Source organism: Callospermophilus lateralis, chromosome 13, assembly GCF_048772815.1.
Source record: "Callospermophilus lateralis isolate mCalLat2 chromosome 13, mCalLat2.hap1, whole genome shotgun sequence".
NCBI classification, from domain to species: Eukaryota; Metazoa; Chordata; class Mammalia; order Rodentia; family Sciuridae; genus Callospermophilus; species Callospermophilus lateralis.
The window spans coordinates 35,772,528-35,794,330 of NC_135317.1; the positions used below are offsets into that span (position 1 = coordinate 35,772,528).

The 21,803-nt window shown below is 35.6% G+C and overlaps 1 protein-coding gene across 2 annotated transcripts in view; it reads right to left on the reverse strand.

Moving 5' to 3' along the window:
- Nucleotides 1–21,803, reverse strand: part of Plxdc2 (plexin domain containing 2) — a 410,148-nt gene that overhangs the window by 195,239 nt on the left and 193,106 nt on the right. For both annotated transcript variants that reach the window (XM_076831619.1, XM_076831618.1), the window contains one exon: nucleotides 9,199–9,345. In XM_076831619.1, the coding sequence (XP_076687734.1) occupies nucleotides 9,199–9,345 (147 nt within the window). The remainder of the gene's footprint in view (nucleotides 1–9,198; nucleotides 9,346–21,803) is intronic.

The following is a 21,803-nucleotide window of genomic DNA, read 5'->3' on the forward strand; positions in this document are numbered from 1 at the left end:
GTCCTAAGCAACTTAGGGAGACCCTGTCCCTAAAGAAAAATATTGAAATGGCTGGGGATGTGGCTCAGTGGTTAAGTACTCCTGGGTGCAATCCCCAATATCCACCACCCAGAAAGCAAAACCAAAACAAAATAAACAAACAACAACAAAAACAGAGTCCCAGGAAAGGACAGAGCACAGCACAGGCGGAGCCACCTGAGCCTGGTGGTAAAGTATGCTCCCTTTCATCACCAATGATTGCCCAGCCTCCATTCCTCTATTTTTTTCAGATACTGGGGTAGCAGAGACTTCCATTTCTTCAAGGACAGAGCCAGGGGTTTATTTTCTAAACTTCAAAAGCTATTTATTTTCTTTTCAAAAATTCTCATTGGTAATTGTGTTTTTCTATCAAGAAAAATAACTGAAATAATTTCACTTAAAAGTAATATAAATTTCAAGGTAGTGGAATGGTATAAATATAAGTGCAACCATGTGCAGCCTTATATTTCATCAACCACAGACCATCAACACAACAGTGGTCCCCTAAGATTAAGCCATTTAACTTTCTTGTAAATACACTACAATGTTGGCACAATGACAAAATTATCTGAGGACACATTTCACAGAATAATTCCCTTTGTTCAGTGATGCATGACTGAATAGACCCATGGATGGGAAAAAATGTAAATTGGCAGGTTTCTACAACAAGCAAATATTAGAGAGGATAAAACATGGGGAGGCAGGTAAGTACGGACTAGAGCAATGCAAACTTCTTTTGCTATTATATTGTGTGAAGTAAGAACCTGCTTCCAGGTCATAAATGAGCCTCTGGGAGTCGATAATAAAATAGTGCAGTGGGCAGGATAATTAGTAATGCTTTTACCATGTAGGTTATGAAAAGAAAAAAAAAATGGAATTCTAACCAATTCTCACACTCTGGGAAGAGTCAACAAGACATGGGTCGTTAATCCAGTGACTGAAAACACTGGAAACCTAATTAAAAGATCAAAATGTTCATGGAAAAGAGCTAATCAATATGCAAATATACAGACAGGGAACTGGCTACTTCTTTCCAAAACACAATCCATCAATTGCATTGATTTTCTGAGTTGGAGATTCTAACCTGCTCAGCACTTTTTTTCAGAGCAGAACTGAACGTTTAATCCACCCCACCTAAGGAATGACCCTCTTCAAAGGAATATTCATACGCTGGACAACAAAATGTAAACATTTTAATGTTACCTGATGGTTACTCCTCTGGATTTGAGATAAAGTGAACCCTTACCATATCTCATCTTGCATGGTTCTCAGCAAGGTGAGACTCGGTGAGAGTTCTTGCCTATACTTGCAAATCATTCAAATTAGCAAAGGAAATATTTGCTATCAGGCAAAGTTCAGAGAATCATTGTTCAAGAGAAAGTGCATCAGAATTTTGTAAAGTTACTTCTGGATTTTTCCCACTGCTCTAGTAGCCAGGAAGTGGACTTCCCCAGGCTTCTCAAATCTGAGTGTGCAAATGAATCACTTAGGGCTCTGGTTCTAATTCAGATTCAGATTGAGAGGGTTGAAATCCTACATTTCTAACAAACCCTCAGGGCTGCTTACTCTCCCTCTGACCCTCTGGATTCTAAGGCTCTGTGTAATATAAATGGACTTTGAAGCTCTAAACCCATTGCTGTAAGAAAACTCTGGCAAGTGTGACATGGGTTAAAAAGCTGAATAGATTCGTTTCTGGATAACATCATCTCACTTTATTTACTTGGTCGCACTTACATGGCCCGAAATTTTCCATCAAAGGAACTGAAGTGTAGAGGTACCTGCTAGCCAAGCACCTTTAAAGCAATGACTTGCAAAACCTTTTTTTTTCAGCCTGAGTACACATGGGGGATGTGGCAGTTTTGTTACTTCCTTGGCCAGTGATCCTTGAACAGGGCAGAGCAGCAAAATATTCCTATGAGTTTATCATTTACAGCTTGAAAAAAATCCTTCCTGTCCTCAGTTGATAGTAATCCTTCCTTCAGGGAACACACTCTCTAATTTCCAATCAGTGGCAAATGACTGTTTTAAAATTAAATATTTGCATGATAATAATTATTATGAACATCTTTAACATGGTACCATGTGCTGTTTCAAGTGTTGTACAAATGTTAAATCATTGACCCCTAATGATCACCTTAGGAGGCAAATGCTGTTATATTTTCCATTTAACAGATGAGGAAAGTGATGAGGAAAGAGTAAATGACATGTTGAAGGTCACACAGCTAGTAGTTGGCAAAGTAGGGACTCAAATCCAAGTAGTCTGGTTCTAGGTCTCTGTGTATCAAGAATTCAGCTAGCCACCCATCGACTGAGAAAAGGTGAGTGACATTTATTTATTGACATTTTCTCCAGAGCGCTCATGGATAACAGAGAATATGTTAGATCACTTTGTAGGACTCTCCATTTTTATATAAAAAAAAGGTGTCCATCCTCCTCAAATGGAGAAATGAGATTAAACTGCCATGAAGTATGATGAAATCAAGTATGATTTTTTTCTTTTTTAATAAAGTAAATTCTTATTTTGGGAAGTTGATATTTGCTAGATGCATACAAATTAATCACTGTGGATTTCATAGGCATCAATCTTCAAGGCTCCCTAAAGATCCACCCCCCAGGTCTAAAATTTGATTCCTGACTTCAGGAAAAGTTACAAGGGTAACTTACATGAATAGTAACATATATCTACTTATGCATTAATGTTAAGTAGGTATTTGTACTACATGGCTACTTCTTTCCAAAACACAGTCCATCTATGGCATTGATTTTCTGAGTTGGAGATTCTAATCTTCATCTTAAGGTATAAAGCCCATTTCTCTGGCACACAGAGAAATAAAATCCACTTACTATAATCATGTTAGTTTTGTGGAAGAGAAAAAAAGACAGAGCCTTTTCCATAATAAGTGATCAAATAATAGTCTGGACACAGCAAATGCATCTCAATATTGGTAAATGACCTAAGTCTAGCAATAATAGTAAAATGAATCAGTGATAAGATTTGTAAATATTTAATTACAAAGTAGTGCCATAACATCTCATTTAAATCTATTGTTATGTTGTGGGCAGGACAGACATAAATATTGTAATAATTTTGTAAAGAAAAAAAGAGAAAATTTGCTGCCTTTCTCCAGGTCTCACAAGTTATAATTAACTTAAATTTGGATCTTATGGTATCTTGCTTTTGATCCCCTGTTACTTTTAAACAACTTATCTGGTTATCATTTTGAAATGTACAGCTGTTTCCTAGGAGGTTGAAGAATAGACTGAGCTTATTAAATATCAGGAAAAAAATCCATTGACATTTTATAACTATGAGAATTGTCTGAGTATTTATAACTTGATCAGAATAAAAATATAAATAGTATTGAAAAAATATTGCATTATATCATAACAAGTACATTTCTGCTATAGATTGGATGTGGAATGTCTCCTCAAGTGACAAAGTGACAAAGGCTTGGTACCCAGATGGGCCCTATGAGAGGTTATGGAAATTGTTAAGAGGTTGGGCCTTACTGGTAGGGAGGAATAAAGTCATTGGAGGCATGACCTCAAAGGGGATAATGGGGGGGACAAGACCACTACCCCAGATTACAACCTTTGGCTAAAGCTTGTTATTTCTGGCTGTCTGAATGGAAGGCTCCACTCAAACTTGGATGCCCATACATTCCGTTGTTACCCCAGGTTTCTTTGACTACTGTAACATTAGAACCTCAACTCATTGTTTTGAACCCAAGCAATTTTTTTGTTTTAAGAGACAAGTAAAGAAAAAACTCAAGTTAACAACAAGAAATTTAAATTGTATTCTTTCAATTGAGTCAGAGAAAGAGAACAATCCAGGGGGACTCTTCAATGAAAGATTAGTTCCCCATCAAAATAGTATAAAAACCCCCAGACAGAGAGCCACCCGTGATACCCTCCTTGGAACCTCTCACATGCTATGAGAACTCTCCTTGATTGCTTCTAATAAATCTGCTACAGAATTTTTACCCTCCCTCATCTGCATACTTCGTTCTTTGGGAGCCTGAGACAAGCACTCCCCAGTGCTCACCTGACTCTGTTACAATGGGACTCCAGGTCCTTCCTTTTTCTTTTTTTGTTTTCCCCTAGCCCTCAGCAGTTGAACAGCTTCCTCCCCTGCAGCTCCTACCATGATGTCCTGCTTCACCACAACCCCCAAATCAACTGAGTCCAACAATAATATTCAGTGCTCTGAAATCATGAGGCAAAACAAACCATTCCTCTTTATAAGGATTTTGTCTTAGGTATCTTGTTACAGTGATGGAAAACTGACGAACATAATTTCTTTCTTTATTTAATAATCTAATTAAACCAAGATTAAGCTATAGAGACACATGCATATACAAGTGATCCCAGTCTGTTATTCAACTAGAGAAAAATCCTGCAAACAAATGCAAATGAGGCCAGGTTGATGAAAGGTGGGTGTCCTACTTGAAATGAAGCAACAGCAAGATTATTCAACCAATTAAAAATAAAAATAAATAAAAGAAACCAATGTTAGATGCTGTAAGCAGAACTCAGAGAAAAATGTGTGGTCTAGACAATAGCTTAATAGAGATAACAAATCAAATTTTCTTTCAAGTTAATTGTTTAGAAAAATAAGCCATATCAACAGTTTTTTTTTTGAGGCACAGAAAAAAAAATTGAAATGCTGCAATATGAGAAAATAATCAACTAAAGTCACCAGATGCAGTCAAGTTTAGCTCTCTGAACATAAGCATTATGCAAATGTAAGACCAGTGGGAATGCTAATTGAAGCAATATTTTCCTGAAGGTGTGAAAGAGAACAACTCCAGAAAACTTAACTTTTGTAATGAAGATTTATGTGTACATTCAAGAGTCAGAGAACTCCATCAAGGACAATTTAAAAAACTGAAACAACCACCACATCCAATTAAAAGTTTGAAACAATCACCACGTCAAAATTGATACCAGTTTCATCACTTTCCCTGCATTATGATAAAGAGAGTGATTGTCGAAGGGGAGTGCTTCAAAGATTTCATTTTGCAGGTGTTCTTTATTTAAGGAATCAATCTACCCACTGACATGGAGAAAGAATAAAAATAATTAAAAAAATAAGCCAGACGATGTTTATGTCTGGAAAAGAACACACTGGCAATTGCTTGGCCACAAATAGTGCATATAGATATTAATCTATATCATCTATATCAACTATGTCCATCCATCTATCTGACCAATGACTGTACACTTACATCCCATCCATTCATCCATTTCTATCTATCTCTCTGAATGACTCCCTTGTCTATGTCAGATTCCTCTAGCTGCCTTCTCCACCAGGCCTCAACCTTCAGACTTCTTGGGTGTCAATTTTGGCATCACTCGATTTTAGCAAAAGCCCTAAGTCATTTTAGCAAGAATTCCCCTCCTTCATATCTGATTATCTTCTGACAAGCATTCTTTGGTTGGCCAAACTCTAGTCAGGTTTCTGAAAGTTCTGCTAGCCCCATCTGTGTACTTTCACATGAAATCCAGTTTTAGCAAAAAATACCACTAACAAAAACTCAGCTGTGTCAGTTTGCAAGAACCGCCCCCATCCTCACCCTCAATAACTTATCAGGTTCCTTATCCTCCACTGTATCTCAGGTGATGTCTGATCACCCTCGCCTGGCTTCAGCAAGAATTCCACAGGTCAGTTCAGCTGATGTTCCCTTTACTCCTGGATGTTCCTTTTGGGTAATTTTCTGTCCACCGACCCCCACTCTCTGCTCCTTGGCTATAAATCCGTACTTGCCCAAGCTATGTTCAGAAATGAGCACAGTTCTATAGCTATACGTCTTTCCCCTGTGAATAAAATTAGCACTGAACAGAATTAGTCTGGACGGCTTTAAGTACTGTCAGGCTCTGGCTTTTCTTTGACATGGTTGATCACCTTTATTGTAAAGAATTAGGATTTTAAAATAACATTGCTCTACAATATCATATTCTTCCCAGGTTTTTCAGTGTGCTTTCATAACATATTTCATTTTTATTCTCAGAATAGCACTGGGGTAGGGGGAGTCAAGACAGACATTTTTACCCCTTACTAACAAGTTACAAAATTGAGTTGCAGGGAGGCCAGAATCCGAGATAATAAGTGTTGGAGCCAAAGTCTTATCACTACTAACCCCAGACTCCTTCTATCAGGACAGGGATAGTTCTCTGGGAGCTGTGAATCAGAATGTCACCTGCAGTTTCTGAAGACATAATAATTCTAATATGTCCAACTTTGTGATCATCGATAAGTTAAATAATATGGATATAGAAGTACAGAGGAAAAATCACCAAACTGTGGACTAGAAAAGATCCAGAGAGAGGAAAAGAAACAAGCCCAGGCTGTTTTTTAGGTTTATAGTCAGAAACTTCTAGATCTGCAACCTGATAACTGTCTTGTCTTTGAATGAAGAACAAAGTACTCAAATAATTATAAGAATTTTCATATAAAATGCCTGCCTTATTGCTTGCCATATGTGAAGGACTCTTAGAAATTTTTCACTTCCCTGTCTTTCTGTAGTCATGATCTTTGCTTCAATTTGTCAATTGCCAAACTAGATTTTAACATCTGCTTTTTTCTGCAATAGTGATTTAAGAAATGCTATTTAAACAAAAAGAACAACGGACAGATTTGAAGAAACATAAAATCAAATTCTGGGATGTATGTGTGTAACCTAAGTACTAAGGATTATAATTCACTTTATAAAAAGGGCATGGCAGACATGTGAATACAATGATTTCTATGATTTGCTCTGCTCTGGAAAGATAGTAATGCAGATGGGGAGACTCTGACTTTATTTCCACCTTTCTCTTTCTGCAATATTAATCTAAGGTTCCAAAAGACTGTTTGGACCACAGTTAATAGAAAACAAAGATAGAGGGGGAGTTTTTCTCTAAAATAACCTGCTCCCAAGGAGACATTCTCTTACACCCTCTTCTCACCCATTCCTAGGGAGGCAGTGGGGAGCTGGAGAGTCACCTCTGGGGGAGGTCAATTTTCCTTCTTTCTCCTGCCACCTCTTGCTCACACAGAGCTGGATTGGTTAGCTACCCCTGGGTCTTTTTCTAACCAAATCTTGCTTTCCTTTCTTGCTGTCTAATCTGTTGACAGAATGCATGCCCTTGAGCATACAAATTACATCAATTGGTGATAAGATTTGAGAAACCCCCTTTCTTTTCCTGAGGGCTTACATTTAAATCCTGTTTCCAGCCAAATTAGGAGAGAGCTTTGCATCAAGAATTATGTCTATTAAGAAATGAGCAAACCTAATCAATAAAGTGGACCCATGTTACCCATTTAACATTTTTTTTTCCCTGTGCTTAAGGCATTCAGTAACATCAAAGGGAAGAGTAGCTATGGTTTTGTGCACATGTCGTGTGTGTGTGTGTGTGTGTGTGTGTGTGTATGTGTGTGATGTGTCTAAGGGAGAGTATGTGTGAGGGCCTTACTGAGCCCTCTGGTCATGTGACTACTCTAACATTACAATTCTGTCATCATCTCTAACAACCTGATTCATTTGGAGGAAGGAACAATGGAAAAGGATCAGAGAGCCAGGGAGGGCTAGAACAGTGGGGTGTCCAACCCTGGAAGTATTGAAACATGAATTTCTCTGTACATCTCTGGAAGCTCAGACAAATTATACTTACTGAAGAGAGAATGTGTTTAGGAAAAATTTTTAAAATTCTAGTAAGTAAATTTATTAAAGTTTTAAGATACATAATTTATTTAAATGTAGGTTTCCAAGATTTTTCTGAAAAAAAAAAAGAAAGAAAGGAAACGAAGTCATTATATCAATCGAACTGCTATAAATCAAAGTGTGTGCCCGTGTGTGCCTGGGTGTGTTTTTGTGCTTGGGTGGGCTTGTCAGTGTGCTTTGTGTGCATGTGTATGTATGTGTTTGTGGTACTTCTATTGGTATGACAAAGTGGGTATAGAACTGATTTCTAACTCTAAAAATTTAGCTTCAATACACATGAAAACCCAGCCACATCAACATTTATGGCAGCTCAATTCACAATAGCTAAACTATGGAATCAACCTAGGTGCCCTTCAACAGATGAATGCTGATATACTGATAATGATAATAGCATCCAGGAGGCTAAATTCTCTTTGTTTTCACTTGAAGCCATACTAAATCGACGATGATATGCCAGTAAAACAAAGGAAACTTGAAAATGCTAAATTAGGCATCTAATAAAAAATGATGACCAAAGTGCATTCCATGATCAAAATGTGACCAATTTTATACACATATTTTGAGCAAGGGCTTGACCATCTGCATGAACATCCCAACTTCACCACTTACCAGCTGGACATTTGGGTAGGTTCTCTGACATTTCCAAGACTTAGTTCTCAGATCCGCAGTAACTAAATGTTAGTAATATTTAAATCATAGGATTATTGCAGAGATTGAAAGAGGCTGGCACACAGGATATCTATTACTGTGTAAGGTCAGTAGATATCTTGGCTGGCATGAATATTTCCTTTTATCTCTGCTTAACAGATGTCAAAGCAGTTACTCAGAATAGCCAAATCATTTATTGAAGGAAACTAGGCCAGTAAATAAGGAGCCCAGGCTTACAATGATCATATTGATGCCTCCTAGATTTTCGTCTTTCCCTTTATATTGAACTTTTTCACTTAAACCTATTATTTGGTCTACATATGTTATTTGAATCACTAATGGTTTGGGTTAAATCTTTTTCAAAATCAAGAACAGTAAACTCACATCAAATGGAAGCCAACCAATGTCAAGTCATTGTTTTTAATCTTTATTTTGTTTAATAATTTTTATGTGGTGCTGAGGAGCGAACCCAGGGCCTTGCACGAGCTAGGTGAGTGCTCTACCACTGAGTCACAACCCCAGATCCCAAAGTCAAGTAATTTTTAAAAACAGTACCATTGACTCATGAATTATAAAATTAAAAATAATAGAAGGTGAACCTTAACTTTGAATCCCTGATTAAAGGTTGGTTCAACTAATGGTGGCAATTCAAAATAATCCTCTTATTGTCTTTAATATTTTTATGCAGTTATTGATGTATATTGAAGTTACAGAACTGAAAACACATGGAAAATGATCACACAGACCAGGCCATATACCAATTCATATGCCAATTAATCTAATAAACTTTGTAGCAGAACATAAGAAACCTTAATGCCAAAGCACTTACTGCAGCTTGCCGATGAGTATTGGAGAGTATTCCATGAATCTTCACTTTGTCTTTCTCCATTTGGTCTATGTTCACCCACAAATCCCGGCTGGCAGAGTCAGATGGGCCATATATCCGAGATATATAGTAATTGTGATCTGTATCCTCCTGCAGAATAAAGAAGAATTTATATCAAGAACTGAAATATTGTTCCTAAAATTCTCTTTAAAAAATTCTATTGACATTAGTAGTTTTAGTAGTCTTCAAAAGAGCAAAATATAATTTAACCATAAAGAAAGTGAATTAAGATGATGAAAATAATATACACAAAATTAGCAATCCTCTTTAGGGGCACTATTAAGTAACAAAATTTACAGCCAAATATATTTTCTGTGTACAGCTGTCTTTTCTACTACAATAATATTGAATCTGATTGCTGCCCAAACAAAAGATGTCTTTTTTGAAATATTTAATAGAAGTCTGAGCTATAATTACTATTGAATGACAACAAATTGAAATTTCTTTTATTTAAAAATAAGTTTAGAGCAAGTCCTGTGTTCAGTTAATAGCCCTAAAAATTTAGAGAATATGTATTCCCCTTTAATCTAGGTTTTTAATTTCTCCTCTTATTTGGATTCTCATTATTGGCATCACCATGGTGTCTTTCACAAAGCTTTTATTTTTTGTGTTTCCCACTCAATAAAGAGATTAAAATGTTTAAAAAAGTAATTTTGATGAGGAACATCCAGAACAAATCATACAATTCTTGGCTAATTATGATTGCATTTTTTAAACCATAAAAATAAAATTGTGCTTATCAATTTGGGAAGTCCCTACATTGAATATACCTTAAGACATTCGGATAAATGTAAGAAAAATGTTGATTGAATTGAAGGACTATGATTTGAATAATAAAGATTGGGATATCAATTCTGCCCAATGCATTTATTAAGTATTAATTAAATTACAAGTACTTTTGAAATTTGATCTAAACAAAAATCCTATATACTTTATCAGAAGTCATCTTATATATATGTATAGCATTATATATATATATATATATATATATATATATATACATGCACTATATATATACATATATAAATAATATCACCAACTACAGAAAGGAAAAAAATATTCTACATAGTATTCTAAAGGAATTTTTGCCTCGTGACTAAAATAAATCATAGGACCCCAATGCAGAGGTAGAGAATAGTGATTAGACGTTAACAGAGAAGGAACTTTTTTCTTCCTTGATAAACATTATAGGTAAACCTCCAACCAGACTTTGGGAATCACATTCAAAGGTTGTGTATGCCCACATGGAAGGAAAAGAAAGTCAGCAGAGAAGGAAGAAAAAATCTGAGAAGACAGCAGAATAGGATGCCAGGAAGCCCAAGGGAGCTTCCAAATCCTCCTGGGCTTTCAATCCCTGACTTTTAGAACATCATGGCACTGACTCTAATCCTTTGGGTTCTGAGAGACAAAGTCTGTGCCTCCATATTCAGCCCTTCTTGCTGTCCTGCACTTCACCACTGGAACACCAGGGGTGAATAACAAGGAAGGTGGGTACCTTCCTTAATAAGAGCACACACCACTTTGCACATGTCACTCTTCCAGCCACACAGATTGCTGGACACATAGTGCACATGTGCTAAGAGGGACCTATGGGCAAGACGCTCAAGAGAGGAAATAACTCCCATTATCCCGACTACTGAGAAATGTATATGTGAGACTTGGAACTGTTACCTGTTTTGCTGCCACGTGGAGGCCCTACCGGAAGATATAGCAAACACATACAAATATATAGAATAATAAACATGGCCAAGGAAAAGCAAGCTCACTGATCAAGTGTATTTTGTGATCTACTGCTGAACCTGTTCAATCTCTTTTACTTTTAAATCACCTGAAGTTATGTGATTGTCAACCAAAGGAATCCTTGTTAAAAACCAGCTTTCTCTTACTTGAAACCAAACTTCAGCAAGGTTGATTAAGGCAACTTGGACAGATTTATAAGTCTGCATGGCAAACATCTCTCATTTAATTCTAGTATTTCTAGGTAATCACACAGCAGAAATGGAAGCTTGTATAAAACTTGCCAGAAATCATCAGGGGTGAATAACAAAAGATGTTTCATTTAATTTTAAATGAGTGGTATGGAAGAATGCTTTCAACATTGAGTTAAATAAAAAAATTAAAATTTTTATCACTATTGCTGTTATTATTATAAAGAGTTCAGCAGCACTAAGGTCAAGGATATAATCTTTAGGCAAATTAAAAAACATATTTTATGATGCCGCCAAATTCTCATATAATTACTAACTCATAAAATTTCCAACTTGCAAAATTTTAAATTTTAAAATCAACATTAGTAAAAAAAAAAGTAGCCATTTTTCTTAATCCCTGAATCTCTGCAATGAGTCAATAGTCTTGAAATTATCATAAAGAATACCATTGTATTAAAATAATGAATTATCTGCAAATATACACATAAAACTTTATCCAATTACAATGAATTTCACTGACATGGCTATGTGAAAATACACTTCCACGTTTTACTTATATCAGAGCTGCCCAAACCAATATCCCATCTTTGAACATATTGAAAAACTGAAGACTAGAACTTGGTATTTAACTTTTCTACCCCAAGCTTGCCAAGTTGTCATAGCAACTTTTTTTCCAAGACAAAGACAACTTACTGTTTACCTAAGAATGTAGACATACAAATTGTGAAATTCCAGAGAAGTGTTTGGCTCAGATATTCAGAAAAGCCATACACCAGACATCCACCCAAATGTGATATTTTAACACTGCTAAATTATTCAAAACATATCTTGTTCTTTTTTAGGAGTAATGATATTTAAAGAGTTGTTAAAAGCCATTCTGGAAACAAAAGTTTTTATTTTCTATTTGAAAGCAAACTATTTCTAATAGCAAAGAATATAAAATAAAACACTACTGTGATAGGCCCAGTTGCCAATTCATTTAAGAAACCAGCTGCTACTGAAAGTAGATGGCACAGTGGGTGATGAAAATCCCATCAATTCATGTTTCTCAAAAAAGCCTGGAAATGTGCAGCTGTAGAGGAACAGAAGACATAAACCAAAGATACACAAGGCAAGTCATCTGTCAATCAGGCTACTTGATTTCTACTACAAATGATCTCTATGGGTACTGAGATGATTTTATGAAACAATTTTTTTCAAATGCCTCACATCGTTGGCTTATGCAGCAAAGACATTTGAACCCCACATCCATTTCATTGAGGACTTAAAAACTATCAAGACCATACTGTATGACCATCACTGTACTAGTCATTTCATATGCATGGATACATGAGAGTTCTTAGGTAAAGTTATTTAACACTGAATTAACTGGCTACCTCTTCAAGAGTGCTCCATAATCAATAAAGGAGAATGAGAATTTGAATGGTTCTTGCTAGGTGCTAATAAACACATTACATTCTTACAAGAATGATTTCACAAAGAATATATATTTCACTTTAAAATAAAGCCTTTTTTAACTTGGAATGCTCTAATAGGGCACTGATTTTTTAAAAATTCTTTATTCTAGTTTGTTATATATGAAAGCAGAATTCATTACAGTTCATACTACTTTTTCATATCTCTGGTTGTATATAAAGTATATTCGTACAATTTGTGTCTTCATACATTTACTTAGGGAAATGATATCCATCTCATTCCATCGTCTTTTTATCCCCATGCCCCCATCCCTTCCCCTCCCACACCTTTCCAGTATAATACTCCTATGCTCCCCCTCCTAACCCCACTATGAATCATCCTCCTTATATCAGAGAAAACATTTGGTATCTGGTTGTTTGGGATTGGATAATGTCACTTAGCATTATATTTTCCAACTCTGCCCATTTATGTGCAAATGCCATGATTTTATTCTCTTTTATTGCTGAGTAATATTCCATTGTGTATATATACCACATTTTCTTTATCCATTCATCTTCTGAAAGGCATCTAGGTTAGTTCCACAGTTCAGTTATTGTGAATTGTGCCACTATAAACATTGATATGGCTGTGTCCCTATAGTATACTGATTTTAAGTCCTTTGGGTGTAGACCAAGGAAAGGGATAGCTGGGTCAAATGGTGGTTCCATTCCAAGCTTTCCAGGGAATCTCCCTACTGCTCTCCATATTAGCTGCACCAATTTGCAGTCCCACCAGCAATGTATGTGTGTGCCTTTTTTCCCACATCCTCACCAACACATATTGTTGTGTTCTTAATAGCTGCCATTGTGACTCCAGTGAGATGAAATCTTAGGGTAGTTTTGATTTGCATTTCTCTAATTTCTAGAGATGTTGAACATTTTTTTATATATTTGTTAATTGATTGTGTATCATCTTCTGAGAGGTGTCTGTTCAGTTCCTTGGCCCATTTATTGATTGGGCTATTTTTTTTTTTTTTTTTTTTTTTGGTGTTTAGCATTTTGAGTTCTTTTTTTTTCTCCTTCATGATTTCCCAGACTGGCTTATTGTACAATGATAATTCAGTGACCTTTCTGAAATACAGATATATTAACAGCAACCTGACTTGTTTAGTGGCTGGTAATGTTATCATGGTCATACATACAAACCAATGAGATGAAAAGAAAAGGAAACAGAAACACATTAGAGGCCAATTCAACTATTGAAAATAAATTTTTGTCATCTCCATTTTAGTATGATTCATGCAAGTACCTGAAAAATCTGTGTTTTTTTTTTTTCTCCTCAGTCTTGTCTTGGACGTTAATGATCAAATCTTATAATCTTTTGAAGAAAAACTAAGAGGAAAATGTTTTCATATCAACTTTATGAAGCTTATAATTTGGAAAACATTTCAAAATACTAAAGAGGAAATATGTTACATAAAGAGAAATCATTTGGATATTATTATTTTGAGAAAATTGGAAATACATATTTTATGATAGATTAAGAGTACTTCTTTTTTTAAAAAAAATTACTGTGTTTATTATACTTTTTAGAAATAAATAGCTAAAAGTAGTTAATTGTGACCTAAAAAACTAACTGTATTGCACTAAGAAACCAAATGGCATGGTAAAATAGCAAAATGAGAAAAAGAGACAACTGTACTCAGTTAAAAATGACAGAGATTAGGAATATATAAAGAGCAGAATAAATATAATTAAATGGTGAGGACACAGAAAACAGTCTGGAGGAACATAACTGCTGAGAGCCATAGCCAAGTCGGAATGACGCATGGCTCGCAAACAATTTTGCTCATCATTTGGCATTACTCATATAACAGGAATCCCATACAATCCACAGGGACAAGGCATAGTTGAAAGAGCTCATCAAACTATTAAAATGTACTTATTAAAGCAAAAAGAGGGAATTGGAAAGGGGTATATATCCCCCAAAGATAAGCTTAAAATAACCCTTTTTACTCTAAACTTTTTAAATTTGGATTCATCAGGCTTAGTGTTGCAGAAAGGAAAATGTGTCCAAAAAATGTACACAAGCCCAAGGTACTTTGGAAGGATTTTCTAACAGGACAATGGAAAGGTCCTGACCCAGTGATTGTCTGGAGTTGGGGTTCTGTTTGTGTGTTTCCACAGGGAGAACAGCAGCCTATTTGGATCCCAGAGAGACTAACTAAAGCAATTTCTACAGAACAAAAAGAAGATGATTTGACTCAAATCCATAACAGCTGATATCCAGAGCTCCAGCTTGGCTATTCTTACATCTGCAACAGTGGTTCTCCCACACCTGGAGGCTAATGAATAAAGAACGCCATTAAAGCCTATTTCAAATGTAAAAAACTTGGGGCTTGCTTGTGGGAATACCTTCACACCCATTATGCAAGTAACAGGAAAAAGGATGGGATATCCAAATAAGAGTCAAACCCAGGTGGTAACCAGGATGTCTTTTTTTCAATATTTATTTTATTATTGCCCTTTCCCATATCATAAAGTTCTATTTTATTTTTTGAGCTCATACCTAGGTTAATGTTTTTCTGATCAGTTTTATTTTTTGACTGTGAAGTTTTTAAACATTGCAATGTAGATTTCACCTGTGTGAAGCTACAAGGCCTTTACTATTGTCTTATGTGTTGTATGTTATGAGTGCACACTTGTGTTTTGTGTTGTATGTCTGTATGTGCGTATGTCCATATATCATATATGAGGAACACTCATGAAAAAATGGATCCAAGTATTTTTATTATTCACGTGATTTAAATGGTTTAATTTAAATTGGGTAAACAGCTGTTGAGGATTGTTTTAATATGTGAACAAATAAGGAGGTAAACAGATCTGTTTGTTTACTTTCACCTTTCCTTTTCATTATATTTAATAATTCTGTTCAGGATAATGTAAATTGTTCAGAAAATTGTTTTCTTAATACCTGTTGAAATGTTACATAATTTTTTTTTAGCCATCATTGCCAGAATTCCTATCTTCATCCCAGTGCCGGTGAAGACAAAGATAAAACCAAACTACAGCTTCTTCGATAGCTATCACAGTAAACTGTATAAACTGATGCATCAATGAATAACAACTCAACAAGTAATGCTCAATCAAGGAGTCGATTTACTTTGGGAGGAAATGGACATATTGATAGATTCCTCTGCTTTAAACTGCTTGCAGAACTTGCCTAGAATATGTATCACTTGTATGCATTGTGAACTATCTGTTGGTGCAGCGAATTGTGGTAGTGCTGAAGTAACTTTGCTGATGGTGTCACCGGTGGTACAATTTTTCCAAAAGAGCCGTCAATTGGCTTGGTGTCATGGCATTTCTGTTTCCTCCTCCCTTCTGCTAGTGGTGGTCTAAAATTTGGGGGACAACAGAGGTGAGGCAAAGAACCTCATCCCCCCACTGGCACCAAGGCCAAATTTGGGGGCCAACAGAGGTGAGGCAAAGAACCTCACCCCCTCACTGGTGCAAAGGCCAAATTTGGGGGCCAACAGAGGTGAGGCAAAGAACCTCACACCCCCACTGGTGCATAGGCCTATCCACAAGTATGGCTGTATGCTGGACCGGTAGTCAGTGACAGGTAAGATCCAATTGCAGTGGTACCAACCTAAGACAGGAGGCTGACGCCTTAAGGTCAGCTCATCTGATGACGCATAAGGACCATATGTAGTATGGGACAGCCTAACAGGCACGGTGCCTAAGCCACATGCTTATTGTTTAATTAAACAGAAGGGGGGAGATGCTGAGAGCCATAGGGAGTCGCAATGAAGCATGGCATTTTTGCCAGAACAGAGTGGTTAAGAGGTGATGCCATCAAGCATTGAGATGATAATGGCTATGTTAAGCTGTGTATTTAATTGTATATTAGACCCCTGCTGTCCGCCTTGGCCTGCTACTTTGGAGTTCTCGGTGGGGATTCCTGGAGAGTTCCCATTGGTTGGGGAAGTGTGGGAGGAGGGATTTCCGGAGGACGGATTTCTGGTTGGTGTGGTGTGTCCCGGGAGAAGGCCCCGTGTGTGGCGTTCTCGGGAGTTCAGAAATAAAGTTTGTTCCTGCTTCAATGGCTCGTGATTTGTGCCCAGCCAGACTGCGGAACATAACACATGAAATGGAAAAAAATGAGATAAATGTCGAGGACAGATATTAGGAATAAATATTTGTTTTACCACCTCAAAATTCATATGTGGAAGCCTCAAATCCCAATATGCCTCTGTTTGGAGACTGGACCTTCGTGGAGGTAGTTAAAGGTTAAATTATGTCATAACTTTGGGGCCTTGATCCCATAGGAACCAAGGCCCTGATAAGAAAGAAAAAAAAAAAAACATGAGATCTCTCTCTCCTTCTTTAACTTAAGAAATCAGCAAGTCCCAAGAAAATCCAAGGTAAAATTTTGGATACTACAGAATTTCCTGGTGAGGTTTATCATAGATTTCAAAGAGAAGTCCTACAGGTATCTAGAAAGACAAATCAAATTGTGAATAGAGAGAAAAAAAACATAACATTTAGAGAAAATGATGTCTACAGAATTCAGAAAATGAAATTGTGACTTGAAGAATTTTTTGCTCAATGAAATTGTAATTTAAGTATAAAGGCAATAGATTTCTGATACATCCAAACTCACAGTAAATATATCACCAATTAGAACTTCTTGAATATGTAGTACCTGCTTACAAAATCAAGTAAACTCAGGGACTAATCAAATTACCTATCATAGAAATTCTGCAGAACCATTGTCTGTAGACAACGTGTCCACAGATGGGATCAGAGAAGCTAAGGTAAACATCTAATGGTGGGCACTGAATCCATGAAAATTAAATTAACAGAAATAGGTAATTTAGTTATTCTGATTCTGAATCAGAATATAGTTTCTATATAAAAATATAGAAATAATAGAAATGTGATTATCTAATGTTTCATAGCAGACAACAGATAAACTTGAAGTTATAGAAATATCATTTTTAAAGTAACAAATTCAAATGTTTAATTTTGAAGATAAAATCAAGAGGTAAAAGCCTGAAACTAATGGCCTAGAGCTTCCATACATACCACCAAAGACTAGGAGAAAAATATTAAATTCATTAATTTTTTTAAATATGGTCCTCATGGTATAATCCTAATTTACAAAATTATTTCTTTCTACATATGAATACATATTTTATTCATCTCTCTATATACGTATGTATATATGTGTGTGTATATATATATATGTGTGTGTGTGTGTGTGTGTGTGTGTATGTGTGTGTGTGTACATATATACACACACACACACACACACACATATACATACCCTCTCTGTGCAAAAATATATATCAGATATATACTATATACTGATTGGTAATTTTTAATAGATGGGATTTAGATGCAAATTCCCCAATCTATATTATTTGAATTTTTATAATAAACCAATTACATACAACTGTTTTATTTTTCATTTTCTTCATATAAAGCTTTAAAAAATATTTGAAGATAAACAAAGATATCAATTGTCAATTCTCAAAACCAAACCACAAATTGTATCGAGAGGCCTCAGGGCACATTCTGTGTACAGCTAATAGTACTTTAAAATTTTTCTGACAGGGGATTTGATGAGTTCTTATACAATAATCATTTAATAAACTAGATACTCAACATAGGATTTCAGAATTAAAAACTAAAATTACTATGAATAATGGCATATATACAAATTTCCATTAAATCTTTTTCTTAAATTATTTGGTTCAATAAATTAGTGTACAATCTAATCATTTGTACTACTTACTGTCAATGAAATTCAGTATTAACAGAAACATAGGGAAATGTTCATTTATACTAATTTTGGAGAGAGAAATTGAAATCTGAGTTTTTTTTTTTTTTCTTTTTGGTACTGGGGATTGAACCCAGGGATGCTTTACCACTGACTACACCCTTAACTCTTTCCATTTCTTTGATATGAGACAAAGTCTTGTTAAGTTGCTTAGGGTGTCGCTAAGTTGCTGAGGCTGCCTTGAACAATGTGATTCTCCTGCCTCAGTTTCCCGAGTCACTGGGATAACAGGCATGAATCATTGCACCCAGCTGAAATTTGAATCTAAGATGATTCTATGTTGCAAGCAATTTATGGAACCATTGTCATAACATCTCTCTTCTTTGTTTGCCTACTTTATGTAGAAATCATTAATTTCACGTGTCTGAGACACATAGTTTTAGTGAGAAGCAATGTGATAGAATGCATGGGAGGTAATTCTGTTGAATTACTCAATAGTGCTGCTGGATCTCAGTGATGCTTATCACCAAGAGACTCTTTATGAGTTGCTTATTCTTTCCCTTCAGTTATCACCCCAGTTTAATCTGCTGGCTTATTTCTAGGACCTATTTCAGGGATCTCAACAATAGGCAGCTACATTCTAACACATTTGTGAGTTGGTAAGGGGAGGTGGGGAAAAGCTTTCTGGGAGGACATGGCCATAGTGACTGAAGACATTACATTTGCAGGCAGGTAACTGACCACTCGTTCTCACAGTCTTGGTCACTAGTAAGTTCTGTCACTTTAGTGGAGTCAATTATACATTTGGTTCATTTCAGTATGAATTTTTCTACACACTGAATTTTTTTCTCCCTGAGAGAAAACCATAAAGAAAGATAGCAATCTTGGACCCACAGGACCCTTCAACAGAATGACTGGTGATCTCAGCTGGATTGAGGGTGCATGGACTTTCTCAATTACATTAGGTGAAGGTGACCTATAGGAAGTAGGTCTGGAAATATATTTAAGTCATATTAGTTTTTTTTCCCCTTTGGTACAGGGGATTGAACCCATGGACACTTTACCACTGAGTCACATCCCTATTCTTTTTATTTTTTATTTTGAGACAGGATTTCACTAAGTTCCAGAGGCTGGACCTGAATTTGCAATCCTCATGCATCAGTCTCCAGAGGTGATAGGATTACAGGCCTGTGCCACTACACCTGGCCATATTAGATTTTTTTAATTAACAATAAATGAATAATAGTATTTAGCTTTCTTTTAATAGATTATGAAAGACTGAAATTACACTAACATATTTAAACACACTTTTAAAACATATGAAGAAAATGTAAAGTGTTTGGCATAATTAAATAAGCAATTTCAGCATGATAGGAACAATTACATATTACTTTTGAATAGTCTTTAGTATATATCAGCAAATACTGCATTCATATCGACTCCAGATAGTAATAACATTTATATGGCATATAATTCAATTTACTGTTATAGTGTTAGAAAAATTAAAATCAATCTCCTCTTGGCTCTGTCAGATTATTGAAATAGTTCTTGTTATGCACATCTTTTACATTTGATTCTGTTTCTTACACAAATCTTCATAATTTACCTAAAAATTCTTACCCACTTGACTTAATTACAGCATGGACTATGCCCTGTAGCAATAATTTGACTATGACATTTATAGGCAGTGTTTATTTTACCAATTTAGTTTAATCACCCCAAGACTGTAAGATTAGTAGAGTGGAATGTGTGTGTGAGAGAATTTATGATAAAGTCAGAATGTTATGCAACATATAATTTGTAGGATTCCAGAAATATTCCAATTATTAAAGTTCCCATTTTCCTGATAATAGACAAGATTGTCCTCCACCCTATGCAGAGCTAGATAAACTGTATGGCCAAGGAGAAAATCACATACCTGTGATAATTCAAAATCAGAACAAAATTAAGACTCTCCAACTTAATTTAATTAAGTGAATGCCTAGATCTACAGTCATTTGAGATGTGCTGGTATATATTTTTATTGGGTTATTTATTAAATGAAATAATGTATTTTCCATCTAGATATATCATACCTTTATTTATCTGTCCCTAATATAACCTTCAGACTTTGAGAGAGTGCAGTGTATCATTCTCTGGGGTGGAGTGGTAAGACAGAAGAGGCCAGAAAGAGAATCTGGGACAGTGGTTTTAATGAATTATTAATAATCGCAGTTTGTCTTTCATTAGTTCAAGTAAGTAATTCCCAATCAAACATTGGCCACTATAGAGGTCCATTAAAAGGGATTCTTTAGGGCTTCAAAAACCTTTCAAAAAATGTTTAATCAAAAAAAAATATTTAAAATGAGATTTCTATTATCATGCATAAAATTAGCATTAAAATAATCTGCTGAGAGGAGATTAGGGTTGAAGAACAGATTCTTACTTTAAATAGTCATTGTAAGTTGTGTGTAAGCACGATTTGAACCAGACCTCTCTGCAAATGCCTTTCAACTTAGCTTCTAAAATCATATGACCACAGGCAAATAGGAAGTGATTGACAGATTTAGGTCAGATTGCCTGATTTAAGTGATCCTCACCAAAACAAGTAAGTGCAGTTTGAATAGCCAATATAGTTGGCTAGTTATAGTTAGCACTGGTACCATTTCAATAGGTACTTAATCATTCTTACTGATAAATTGTAGATCTGTATCAAGATTGCAGGCAAATTCATAGACTGTTTGCACAGGGTCTAAGAACTATTTCTTGGGAACATTATGCATCACTGTGCAAATTGAATAAATTATATGTCTTACATCTGATTGCACTACTATTTCTCAACAGCACAATAAAATTGTGATGGGTAAAAAGCACGTCCATTTCAGAGTGCCACTGAATGTCTCTATAATTTTTGGCATAGCATGTTTTTCCAATTAGTTGAAAATAAACAACAATTATGATGTAGTTGGCCCTAAATGTTTATGAAATCCAAAAGATCATTGTTATTTAAAAATATGGAAATTTTTGTTTTAGATTTGCTATCTATGGCCAGGCCAGAAGTTGGATATTATCTACATACTGCCTTAATCAACTTGTAATACTATAATAAATGTCATAAATTGGATGCCTTAAAAAACAGAAATTTATTTCTCATAGTTCTTGAGGCTGAGAGGCCATCCAAATGATTTTCAGTGAGAGTTCCTTTTCTAGGTTATAAAGGGCCACTATTTTAGTGTGTCCTCAAAAGTGAAGACAAAAGATCTCTAGATCTCCTCCTCTTCCTCTCATAAGGACACCAGTTACATGGGATTGGGGTTCTACCCCTATGAATTTATTTAACATTAATTAGTTTCTAAAGGCCCATCTCTGAATACAATCTCATTGGTTACTAGGGTTTCCATATATGAATTTGAGGAGGGAGACAATTTATTCACATGGATAGATATGGTTGTTTTATGA